The 12,919-nt window shown below is 32.7% G+C and overlaps 1 protein-coding gene across 1 annotated transcript in view; it reads left to right on the top strand.

Moving 5' to 3' along the window:
- The window catches only part of LOC145730154 (protein O-mannosyl-transferase tmtc2-like), a 94,018-nt gene that overhangs the window by 27,095 nt on the left and 54,004 nt on the right, over positions 1–12,919 (top strand). The window contains exons 4-6 of the mRNA XM_081981194.1: positions 6,459–6,828; positions 6,915–7,358; positions 9,478–9,592. Coding sequence (XP_081837320.1) covers positions 6,459–6,828; positions 6,915–7,358; positions 9,478–9,592 — 929 coding nt within the window. The remainder of the gene's footprint in view (positions 1–6,458; positions 6,829–6,914; positions 7,359–9,477; positions 9,593–12,919) is intronic.

Genomic DNA, 12,919 nt, shown 5'->3' with positions numbered 1-12,919 from the left:
TAATTGCAATTCGTGAGTTTTTTAATTATCTGCATGGATTGTATCCACCTTTGTTGAAACTAATTAGAAGTACTCGGTACCCACTTGATAGTAGAGAGAGAGAAATACAGCTTTTTGTTTGCCTGTAATTGGAAACGAGTTCAAAGTGGAACACGAAATTAAATATATTTCAGCCTGATTTTTTTTGCTCTCGTTTGGAGATAAGGACGGAACTGTATAAAGTCTGGCGTTAAGGCAATAAATAACAATATATCTAACCAATAAATCAATCGATTTCCTTCATTCGCTATTGTGCACATCTGTCTTTAAGAGAGAAATGATAATTAATCACTCTGGAGTATAGCAGCAGCAAATCATCGGTCATATCAGCTGACAGTGCCGAACTAATTGTCTGAATTATGTTGCAGCAAGAGGTAGTTCAACGTTCAAATTAAAGCAGTTTCTTATAGTAGATTAGATTAATAATGCATTAAAGAGGTGGCTTTCGTTTTTTCTTCAAGAAACATATTGCCAGTGAGGAATTAATTTGAATAGTTCAAACCTAGTGTATTAGTCAACTTTCTTGCCTGGATAGTTAAGTTTTTGTGATTAAGTTACCGTAATTACTATCGTTCTCTAGCATAAAAAATGCAAATAATTTTCAGTCTGATTTACCAAATTACCAACTGAGTATCTTTAAAATAGAAAAAACTTCAAAAATTTTTCCTCACTATCTAAGGTTGTTGTTGCTTTTGCTGTATTGTATAAGATTAGACCATTCTGGCAAAACTTTTGGAATTTTCTACATTTATGTCAGAGTGAATTAAGTTGTATATAAGCTGTCTTTGACAGTCCTAACCTGACTTAACTTTTTCATTATCAGGTGTAATAGTTATTTACATTACTAGTGGGGTATGAGCATTTTTATAGTCACGAGTGGGAGTGTTGCCACGACGAGGTCGTAGACCGAGTTGTGGTGATCACACGAGTACGTTAATTTGCCATACCCCACGGGTGATGTACAACATTTTATCTACGACCATCAGAAGCAGCGTAAAGTAAGAAAAAAATTTCATAGTTTGTGCAATGTGAACTATTTAGGAACGTCTCGTATATGCTTGCTACGGGTAGTTATTTGTTACCCTTAAATCTTGTCATCTACGCTGTACTGTTTTGGTGTTGTTGCTATGGTGGCCATTTGTTTCCACATATCACTTAAGCGACAATTTAACAGTGTCAGTCACAAATTTTTAAAAGTGCATTTCGTTATGAACATGTCTGAAGAACTTCCGTCAGATATTGAAGAAGCTGCCGCAAACGTGGTATCTGGCTTGTTGCCTGCCAAGTCAAAGGAGAAATATGAAAAAATGTATCAAAGTTATGTTTAAATTCAATAAACAATTACAGCAGAAATTTTCATTTAAAGTTGTTTTATCGCACTAGTGCGATAAAATCGATTATTATCGCACTAGTGCGGTAAAATCGCTCATTACGTAACTCAAAATGAGCTATGTAATGAATGATTACCATGCTAGGAGTAGATAAATTTAATTGAATTTATGCCAAATGTAAAATTGAAATACATATACAACCCATAGAATATAAGCGTTGCCCCATATGCCGTAAAAATTCGACATTTTTAAATGTTTTTTGAAAAAATTTAAAGTTACAAAAAAGTGCAAATGCTTCAAAATCCTGCATTCGCATCACTTTAGAAAATTAGGTTAGACCTATATTCGAGAAAAAAAAAACCTTTTTTTTTTAATTTTTTGAAAATTTTCAAAAGTTTCAAGAAACTTTGTGTAATGTCATTTCTCAGTTTTTGAGAAAATTACAAATTTATAAAAAAAACACAATTTTCAGTATAAAATTGATATTGAAAAATTAAAATCGAGAAAATTGAGTATCAGCTGGCTTTTACAGTGTTGCAAGGTCAAAATTGCATTATCATCATCACGAGACGTGTCTTTCACAATTTCAGTTTATACAACTATCCAAATTTGATTAACCACATTTTTTTACGTTTAGACTAGATTTGAAAAGTCACGTGACTGTTTTTGACAGGTGTCAGCTGGCTTTTACCGTGTTGCAAGCTCAAAATTGCATTATCAACGTCACGAGACGTGGCTTTTACAATTTCAGTTTCTACAACTATCCAAATTTGATTAACCACATTTTTTTACGTTTAGACTAGATTTGAAAAGTCACGTGACTGTTTTTGACAAGTGTCAGCCGGCTTTTACAGTGTTGCAAGCTCAAGTTTTGATCATCAACGTCTAGTAACGTGGCTGTTTTAATTTCAGTTTTTACAACTATTTCTTTGCATTCGCTTACGTTGTAGGAACAGGACGTTTTTGAAGTTTTTTGAAGCGGATACTGAAAAATATTGAGTTTAGAGCCGGAAATAACACCACTTTACAATATTCCCGACGTTTCGACTTTTACTGTCTTCTACTGAGGTCTGGAAGCGGAAATATATTAATCAGTAACATAAAATCACATATCCAGCATTAACAAAATATTTTAAAATACTACACTTAAATTTAAACATTATTAATAAGTTAACGAATAGCTAATTAGACCACACTTATCAGTGTATTTCTTTTTCTAGACTCCTGAAGAAGAAAGTCGAATCGTCAGAAAAACTGTAAAGTGGTGTTATTTCCGACCATAAATATCTTTCAAAGTCAAAATAATGCTTTATTATCGTCAAAAACGACAACTTTATTTAACTCAACCTGCTTTAGTTAAACGGAAAATTTGGTTAAACCGATTTTGAAGAAAAACTGTTTTCTTGGTTTATTTTGAAAATTTTGCAGAGTGAAAATACAAATTTTGTATAGTGTAGTTGTGGTCATACTCATTATAAACAACCTCTAGAAACGTTCTTTGCAAGGAAACAGAAAAATTTGTGAAAACCATTAAACTTTTTTAAACATTTTTGGGCCCTAAAGTCAGCAAATTTTGAGAGGCTAATCGATTCCTTTTGATTTTCTTTCTTTATTCTTGGAGGTTTTTGTTACAGTGTTAAAAATGCCTGCAAAATTTCCAAATTTCCACCATTAGATCAACGTACTGAAGGAGTTATCTAAACTACCAGAACTACTTTTATCACTACAAAATTAACAAAAATGTAAATGAATTAATTTGCATTTAATCCGTCTGGTTTGAATAAATTTAAAGATCACACCGTAAACCAATTACTTTTACTAATACTAAATCCAATCAATAAAGACAGAGCCTGCTTTACAATTCACCGTAAAAGCGTGATAGATTTACGAGCGGAGTTACCCAGTCCATTTTCGGGAAGAATTAAGACTTTTCCGTTGGCAGATACAAAATACCGACCATAAACCCCGCATAAATAAATAAAAATAAAACCGATTTTCACCTCGAAAACTCCGACCGTGTTAATGTGCAACTCTACGATCGTATCTGGAAACTCGGCGGCGTTTCACCATAAATTGATTTTACGTGTTGACCCCCGACGAGTTAATATTACCCAAGAACGGATGGAGAAGGAGAGGTGAGTGGAGAACGAGGGAGAAGTTAGATATCAGAAAGCGCAGATATAAATGGGCTATAACTTACGAGCATCTGATATTGTCACAAATCGTTCGCTGAAAATTATACGGTTCGGTCTAAAGACATTTTCTCTATGGTGTGCTATTTTATTAACCTATCAGGGGTAAATTTGTTAAAGTCTTGAAAACATCACTCATAAGTGCACCTTAACAAAGTTGACGGAGTGTTTCTCATTCTTGGTAGTTAATGACCGGCACGTCTTTTCTCAATGTCTCAAAAGTGTACTCGACATCCAGCTTTTTGTCGGTATCAGCGTTGCACGACCAATTAAACACAAATGTTTCTTCTGCCTTTTGTTCCGGACTTTTTCCACTAAAATTACTTATGGCCAAATAAATTCTTTTCAAGCTTCCAAGCTGAAGAGTCATTATTTACTTTTAATTGGCGCCCGAATTATAGTTACTCTGTAAATACTGAAAAACTTCTTTTAAAAACAAATAAATTATTCTAGAGTACACGTAAGAAGGTTATGTACCAGTTATTTATAGTCTTACAGCTATTGTTGGACTTTTTAAGTGTAATGAGCAATTTGTAAAACGTCTGGGGAGTTTTCAAACGACCCTAATTTATTAGCTGCTAATTTGAGTGTCATAGGAAGCGAACAATTAACAAACCAACCGTACAATATTCATCCAAACCCGCCTGGCACTAATTAAAAACAATCGATCTTCAAGTCGTAACTATAAAAGCCCCAAATTTATTCAATTTTCATTGTTACAAAAGAAAAAAAATAATGGAAAGAAGCAAACCATTTGTTTTTCCGCAACTTTTAGCTTTTAATGCTTTGGACTTGAGGTTACGATGACTAATGATGCTCGGTCACTTCTAGGTCAATCTCGGTAGTTCCTTATTCTCCAACTACGTCGAACGAAATATTAAAATTCAACAATAAAAACAGCTCGAGGAATTTATAAACGATTTTTGAATTGCTGCATAAATTATGAAAATCAATTTTCCGGAGGCACGGAGCTAATTTTCAGATTTAGGAAAATCAAATTACTGCAGCAGATCCTGCCAGTTAATTCGATAAATTGCTTAGTTACAGAGTTTGTTTTTATTTTGACCAGTTTGCGTTATTTTGCTTGAATTTAAAATGTAAACGCTGAAAGCCATGTTTTTTGGAGTATTTTAATTTACTCCAATAGTGTTTAGGCAAAAGTATAAAATCCGAATAACTTTAGAGTTTTGTTTTAAGATTTGAAAAGAAGAAGAAAAGGTTATCGGGATAAATAGAAACAGAAGAAATTATAAAATTTGAGGTTATAACTTAACCAAAGTAAAAGAAGAAGAACTGAAAGGGAAGTAGAAAAGAAGAAGGAAAATTTAAAAAATGTCATTATGATATCATTTTTTGCGCCAAAAAATTGTATTTCACCAGATTAAAAGACGGAGAAAAGTAAATAATAAAAAAGTACCAAAATTGTATTCCAAATTTAAGGAAAAATAAATAGAATGAGAAAAGAAAAGAAGTCGTTAAAATTTTGCAATATAATTTTTGAGCCAAAAATTGTATTCTACCAAATAAAAAAAATGAAAGGAGCTAAAAAAAAAAGAAGAAATGTCGTCAAAATTAGAGGTTACTAGAGAAACTAGATTAAAAAAAGAAATTGACGGAAAGCAAAGAAGAAGAAATCATAAATTAAGACTAGAAGTAATATTTTTATTTTAGAAGAATGAATTTTGACCCAAAAATTGAATTCTACCAGAATAAAAGTAGAAGAAAACAAGGAAAGTTGCCGAAATTAGAGATTTTGGAAGAAGAAAAGTAGCCAAAACTAGAGGTTATAACTTTTGCTTGTTTTGCGTTAAAAGGAGAAAAAGACGGAAGAAGACGAAACAGTCTGAATTTCCCAATATGTATTTCGCGCCAAAACTTGTTATCTCTACTATAGATTATAAGAAGAAGAATTGAAGAGAGGGAAGTAAAGCAGAAGTAAAGCAAAAATAAAGGTTATTGCGCGTTATATTTATAAAAATTAAATTATACCGACAGATTAAAATAGAAATAATTGAAAAGGAAATAAAAGAAGAAAAGTCGTCAAACAAATATAATGAAGAAGAATTTTTGTCAAAACTAGAGGTTTTAACTTAAAGGCGCCAAAAAATTTATTTTGACAAATTAAAAGAAGAAAAATTAAACAGCAAGAAGGAAAGAAGAAAAGTCTTCATAATTTAAGGTTTAAAATTGTATTTTTATAGATTATAAGAAAAGAGAGGTTAGAGGTTTCAACAACTGTTTATGTGTGATAAGTACTTGCTGTGTTTTAATTTACAGGACTATGTACAAATGGTTCAAACCCATATTCGAAACAGTTCAGAATCAATAACCCAAACAAAGCTTATAGCTTTCGTGCTAAAAATTGAATCGTACAAAATTGCTAGGAGAGCAGTAAGAAATAAAAATACTCAAAAATTAAAAGATATAATATTAATAGTATTTGTAAGTAATTGTATAAACTCTCAAAACTATCAAATAAACACTGCAAAACAGAAATAACTAACCACAAACCACACAAACAACAATGTTTTCACTCTATAAAACATCTAAAAACCTGGTTTTGTCGTTGATTAAACGCACCAAATTGAATTTTGCTTTCGTGTAAACCTTGCAATTAATTCGCCATTATCAAATTACAAAGCACACAAATACATTTCTCTAAATACAATTAAATTTCTATAGTTAACTTTTGATATTCCGGTCATTCAAATTAACTTAATTACAGGAATGCCGTTACGTTGAACTGTAATGAAATATTTTACCGCTTGGTATGTATCCAATTTGATGGTTTTAAAATTTGAAGTAAAATATTATTACTGAAAGTTTTTCTAGAGAAGTTTTAAACCCTGAAATTGTCTTGTAATTTAAAGGAATAATTCTAATTATTCTTTTTCAGAAACAAAAAAAGAGCTTCCTCATTCTCTCCATAGCCATAATGTTGATTCTGGTAGCTCGTCTCCAGCACCGGACTCCTCAATTTTCCTCTGCAGACAATCCTTCAGCAAGAGAACCGAGTGCTTCAACACGATTTATGACTTTCAGTTATCTGCCCTTGGTCAACTTCCTGATGATGCTTTTTCCTAGTGCTCTAAGCTTTGATTGGGGCATGGATGCCATACCAAGAGTAACCAGCATTCGAGATCCAAGAGTTTTGTTTACTTTGGGTTTTTATGCTTTACTGGGAGTGGTTGTTTGGACTGGTGTTTGTCATGTACTCGAACGTAAAGGATGGAAACGGTTTCAATTTAAGTCGACAATCAAGACAGGTGAGTTTCAGAAGATGTAAAGTAATTCTTCATAATTTGCTGGGATATGACGGTCACTTTAAACTAATTTTTAAATTGTTTTTCAGGTTGTTCGGTGTGTTATAGACGCAACTCAGACTCGCATTCGCACACTTGCAGGATAGCAAATAACAACAACATAACCCATCAACATCCCCTGTTATGCTTATGTCCGGTGGTGAAAAAATCCCCCCAAAAAATTACTACCAGGGATGCCACGTTGTTTTCGTTGTCGCTGATGATTCTTCCATTTCTTCCCGCCTCGAATTTATTTTTCTACGTTGGTTTTGTAGTTGCCGAACGTGTCTTGTATATACCGAGTGCGGGATTTTGTATGTTGATCGGGATCGGCAGTGCGAGTTTGTGGAAAAACAAGCGGATCCGAGATTACCTTTGTGCGGGATTTGTTCTTGTGCTGATCGGGTTTAGTGCTAAAACGGTGCTTCGTAACATGGACTGGAAAAATGAGGAATATTTATACAGGAGCGCCATTCCTTTCAATCCCCCGAAAGGTAAGCTTTTTTTAGTTTAATTTAAAATTTTTCCCTGAATATTTTGCAGTTTCCGTATAGAAAATGAAGATCAAAACTAATTTTCTCCGAGCCCAGTTAAAAAAAAAAAAAAAAATAGAATGTTTTAATTTGCGATATTTTTATCAGAAATTGGTATTAAAGTCCCATTTAGGACATATTTAAAACAAATTTCAATATAATATTAAAGGTACGCCAATCTCACTTTTAAATTAGATCTTAAGCCGCATTATACGTGAAGTTAAGACTTTTTCCTTGGTTAGGCTTTTAGAAATTAATCGCTATTCCACCGTAATATACAAAGTTATGCACAAACTTCTATTCCCTTCAGCTTACCGAGAATATTTTAGAAATAAACTTTATCGAAAAGTTTTTCATGAAAAATTGAAAAACTTTTTGTATTGTCGTTTACGTCTCGCTCAGAGAATTACTTAAAAGTTGTGTCGGTAGTTTTAAGGAAAGCCAGAGGCGATACTAGTCATTAGTTAACAATCTTCAGTTAGTCCGATATCGATTTAAAGTGACATCTTTCTGGACTTTTAGAGAAGCAATTTTTCGGTTAAAGTATATTTGATTAAATTCTATATTTTACAAATGTACAGCCAAAACAAGTTAGCGTCAGAATAAAAATCCACTTTTGGACGACTTTAATATAGCGGGAAAGAACTTGCGGCTGTCAGTATATTTGAGGATTGCCGGCAATAAATATACGGAGAACTTGGGGATAATAAATAGGTGGCGAAATGCGGACTGAAAAAGTTTTTCAATTTTTCATGAAATAACGATTTTATCGTTTAAGAAATCTTAGAGTTTCCACAGCAATTCGACGACGAAATTGATGTTTTAGTAGTTTAATTTAATTTTTAATCATCATGTGCATTTTAGTCAAAAAACTGGAAACATTTCATGAAAATCAAATTTTAGATCGTAGTCATCTTGCTGCTAATAAAGTTGATTTTCAACCTGTCAGAATGGGAATTTCAGTTAAATACCTTGAAAAGTGTTGGTATCCAAGTCAGCAACACTTTTGACTTGCTGAAAATCATGTAAATTCAACCAAAAAAACGAAAACTATTTTGAAAACTTTCATCGTATCAAAGTCAATTTGTGAATGGTTAAGTAGATTTTCAACCTTCTAGTATTGAAATTCGAATCAAATAAGTGAAAAGTGACTCAAAAGTAGTATTTTAAATCTTCCGTGAGTTTTGTATCAATGTCAGGTCAGGGAAACTTTTGACCTGAAAATCATAAAATCGCACCAGAAAAACTAATTTGAGTTAATTTTGTAACACTTCATGAAAATCAAGTATTGAAGTATTCTTGAAAGTCATGAACTGACTTGAAAGCTATTTTTAAGCCACTAAGTCAAGTTTCATCATATCAAAATCAATTAGTGGATGCTTAAGTAGATTTTCAGTTCATTTTTAGTATTGGAATTTCAGTGAAATAACTTGAAAAGTGACTCGAAAATAGAATTTTTAATCTTCAGGGAGCTTTTATGGCAATGTCGGATTAGTGAGAGTTTTGACTTTCCTGAAAATCATGAAAACTCACCAGAAAAACGAATTTTTAATTTCTATGCTAATATCCATTATTAGTCAAATAGTTTAAAACTCACAATAAAAGCAGATTGAAAAGAAATTTGCTGGTTAGTGTTAACTGGTTAAGTAAACTTTTTGAATAATAAAACCATTAAATTGATTCATAATCACTGAATTCTTAATTCACAATCAAACATTTAGCATTGCAAATTCGAATTTCAAATTCTCCTATTCAGACTGGAAAATAAAATGACAATTTATTTGATTTTGGACGGAATCGCGGCCTCGAGCCAGATTGTATTCCAATATCTACATTTCCATCGTCGCCGGCTGTATTTCACCCATAAAATGATCCCGAAGCCGGCATACACTATAAAGGAAATTTTATTACCTGCTGCTCGTTAATGGCAGATGCTATTCACTACTTACACCTGTGCCAATTTAATTCCGGAAGGAGTTCTCAATTAACTTACAAGAAAAGCCAACATTTTGTGGCTGAATTTATAAAGATTTAAGGGGTGATTAGACAGTACGTAAATCATTTTGGTTTTGGTTTTCAGCTTATGGAAATTTGGGAAGCATCCTCAATGCAAAAGGACGAAGTGAGGAAGCGGAAGATGCTTACAGAAAAGCTTTGTACTTCCGACCTAACATGGCAGATGTCCACTACAATCTGTAAGTAATTACAAAATATTGGTTTTAATATGATTAACACTGAAAGGGTTGAAAAACACGTTAAATCTAATAAGTACTAACACGTTAGAGGAGCAAAGTTAATTTCACGCTTTTATATTGATTTCCAATCAGGAGAATTGCCGTTCTAATCAGAATTGAATTTTATTGCCTCCATGTCGACTAACGCTAACTAAGGTAAATTAATTTAATTTTGATTTGTCGTTTACCCTAGCAAACTTGTTACTTTCAGACTTTCGCAATTAATTTTTGCAATATTAACAAGGTTCCTACTGAATGTAATTATTTTGTTAATTAGGAAAATTTTTAAACGACCTTTGCATCTCATTTTTGCTATTTAATGAGTAAGTCTTTAGCCGTCTCGGTTTCCCTCTTCGTCTTATTTAATTCCTATAAGGAGCCGTAAATCAGTAGTGCTTGGATCCCGTTGCAATTTATTAGAGTTTTTCCTTCGTTTTATCTCAGTAATAAAAGGCCGAGTTAACATGGAACCAGGAAAAATAAAAGAAAATTAGGTTTTTGTCTCGATAATCAAATTAAAGTTCTGCGGACCCTTCCGAACTGTGGAAGATTAAGAAAAAGTACGAGAAATATTTTCTAATAAGTTTTCCTCTGTCCAATATCAGCGCGAACATTCCGAACAAGAAAGAAATCCACTCAAAATAAATGAGCCTAATCTCCTTCCAGTTATTTCAATAATTCGTTCTTGTGTAATGAAAATTTATAACCACCACATATTAACGTGTAGAGAAACCCGTAAATTTTGGATTAGTTGGAATGGAAAAATATTTTAATCGCACTCGAGCGTCATTTTATAAAGTCATATTTTCAGGATTTCCGACTAGATTGAAATGACTAATGCGCCTGGTCTTTAAAAGCTTTAGATAAAATTAAATATGTATTTTTGTATGATAAAGAGTGGAAAAATGGTTATTAGACTAAAAACAGGATGTAATTTTTTTCCTACGACTACTTAATAATATGGTTATTATTCACTACTTTTGAATAGATAATAACGTCCATTAACTACCTGCTCAATCATCAAATCCACTTTTAAAAGTCACTTGATTATTTTTCAAGTAAAAAATGACATAGTTATGGTCACGTGACTGTTTTTAAAGTTATAACTATATTTTGACGTGACTTTTTTAAGGTTAAATATGACATTTTTAAAGATCACGTGACAGTTTTAGGTTAAAAATGTTGTCCTGAAAGTCACGTGTGTTTTTATTCAAACTCGAACATCCTGTATATCAGTAACGAAACAACTTTTCACCGTAGTTTATACAGCAAACTTGGGTTATTTTCTGATGCGCTATTGAGCCTTGAAATCGTGAAACACCCTGTATAGCAAAAACCAAAGTAAAATGGAGTGACGTAACAGTGTATTTGAAACGCTAGTTTCGTAGAAGTCCCTAGTGTTTTGCAGTAGCCGTCTACCAAAGAGAGTCGTAGGAAAAGTATAGTATTCTACTCGCATGTAATGGCTATTACTCACTAGATGATTTTTGCCTTCGGCTTGTGTTGAAAATCTCACCTTCGTGAGGAATAGCTATCATTACATGTTCGTTGAATAAACCGTTGAACATAATGATAGTTCTTTTCAGATATCCTGACGATCGACTGAATATTTTTTGAGAAATTTCGTTTAATATAATGCTTGTTTTGTTAACTACAGCAAACGTTAACAGGTAAACTTAAAGAGTTTAGTTGTAGATATCAATCATAAGTGTAAAAATTTCGGTCTCCACAAAATATTTAAGCAAACTCAAGTTACTCATAAAATATAATTAAATTTTCTGAACTAGGTTGTATAATCAACTAACCCTTTTGATATCAAGTACGCTAAACTTGAAACCCGCATCAACAGTGCTCATATGAAATTAATTGTCTGTAAATAACGAAGCTAGCCGGCGTTTGCTATTAAACCCTAAACCATAATTTACCCTCAAAATATTCAAGGGTAGTTTACCCTGCGAAAGGTATTTTGCCACCTTGGCTATCAAGTCGTGTGGGACTGTGTAAACGTAGATATTTCCATGGAAATTGTGGTATAATTTAACATTGTTCGCCTTAATCTAGTGGTTATTAAACGTTTTTTTTTTGTAAACACATATACAATGTCCAGTTCACAATCCCTACGGTAATTCCCTTTCCCATTACAAAAATGTTTCAGGATTACATCAACCGTTGTGCTAATGCCGTACCATTTAAACTGTATGGGTTTCAGAAAGCTTTCTCCGTTACTGGCAATCCTGTAAACTAAATAACTCCCTTTTAAAAGGATCAAAATAGGTTGGAATCGTTGACCCTTTTATCTTGGAAAACCAGAAAGCTTAATAAACGGTCGACTGGTTTCGAGAAAATAAAGTCGGTCGATTTTCCAGTATTTCCGTCAAATTGAAACTTTTAAATTTTAATATTTGTAGACTTACTCGATCTTCTTGACTGACATTAAGCCAAAGAAAAGGGATCACTTTTGTTACCTGTTACGCAAGGTTATCTAGGCGAGTCCATGTCAAAAGGGCCCCAATACGTGAGACCTACTTGCCACTTTATCAGCTGAAAGCAGCAAAGCTAACGAAGGGACGCTTGACTGCCCACGGAAATAAATTGCCAGGGCACATCCAGGAAGCCAGTGGGTTTAGTTCCGCTATTAAAAACTGGACGAAAATATTCCAGTCATTGTTCTTGGACAAGTCTATTAGTTTTCAAACTCAACTTAGTCCATTTTATTCATGTATTTAAAAGGGTTACTGCATAATTTACCATCCCTAATTAACTGTTTCGCTTAGTTGTTTCAGCGGTATTACTATTTAATTAAAGTCTAATTAAACCGCTGGAAATAAACATAAATCTGTCAATTTCAAAATTAATTAATTTATGTTTTGACTCTTAATGGCTTTGAATTAGTGGGACTATAAAGTTTTCAAATTTCAGCCAAATAACTAAGTTAAAAACTGAGTAGAAATTATATGTAATAATATTTATAAGTAATCTCAAAATGGTTAATAAACAACTCAGCACGTAATATAGAAACCTCTTAAACATGTAGATCGATGAAGGTTGCGAGTTTTCTACTATTAAACTCTATTAAATTTCTAAATTACCTTCAAGTGACCGGTTAGCAAGCTAAAATGCACTGTAAATTGTTACGGGAGAGCCTTAAAAGAATTTAATGGCCCTAATTTTCTATAGTGGATGTTTACCGAGAAAATGAGGGCGTAGTATACTATATAAGTCAGTTAAAATGGGTTTTAGTGTGTAATTGTTATTCTATACTGTAATTTTGTATGTTATACATATTTA

This window comes from Ips typographus, linkage group LG6 (genome assembly GCF_016097725.1).
Source record: "Ips typographus isolate SLU linkage group LG6, UJ_Ityp_2.0, whole genome shotgun sequence".
Lineage (NCBI taxonomy): Eukaryota > Metazoa > Arthropoda > Insecta > Coleoptera > Curculionidae > Ips > Ips typographus.
Note: the sequence above shows the minus strand (reverse complement) of the source record. Positions and strands in the feature narration are given on the sequence as shown.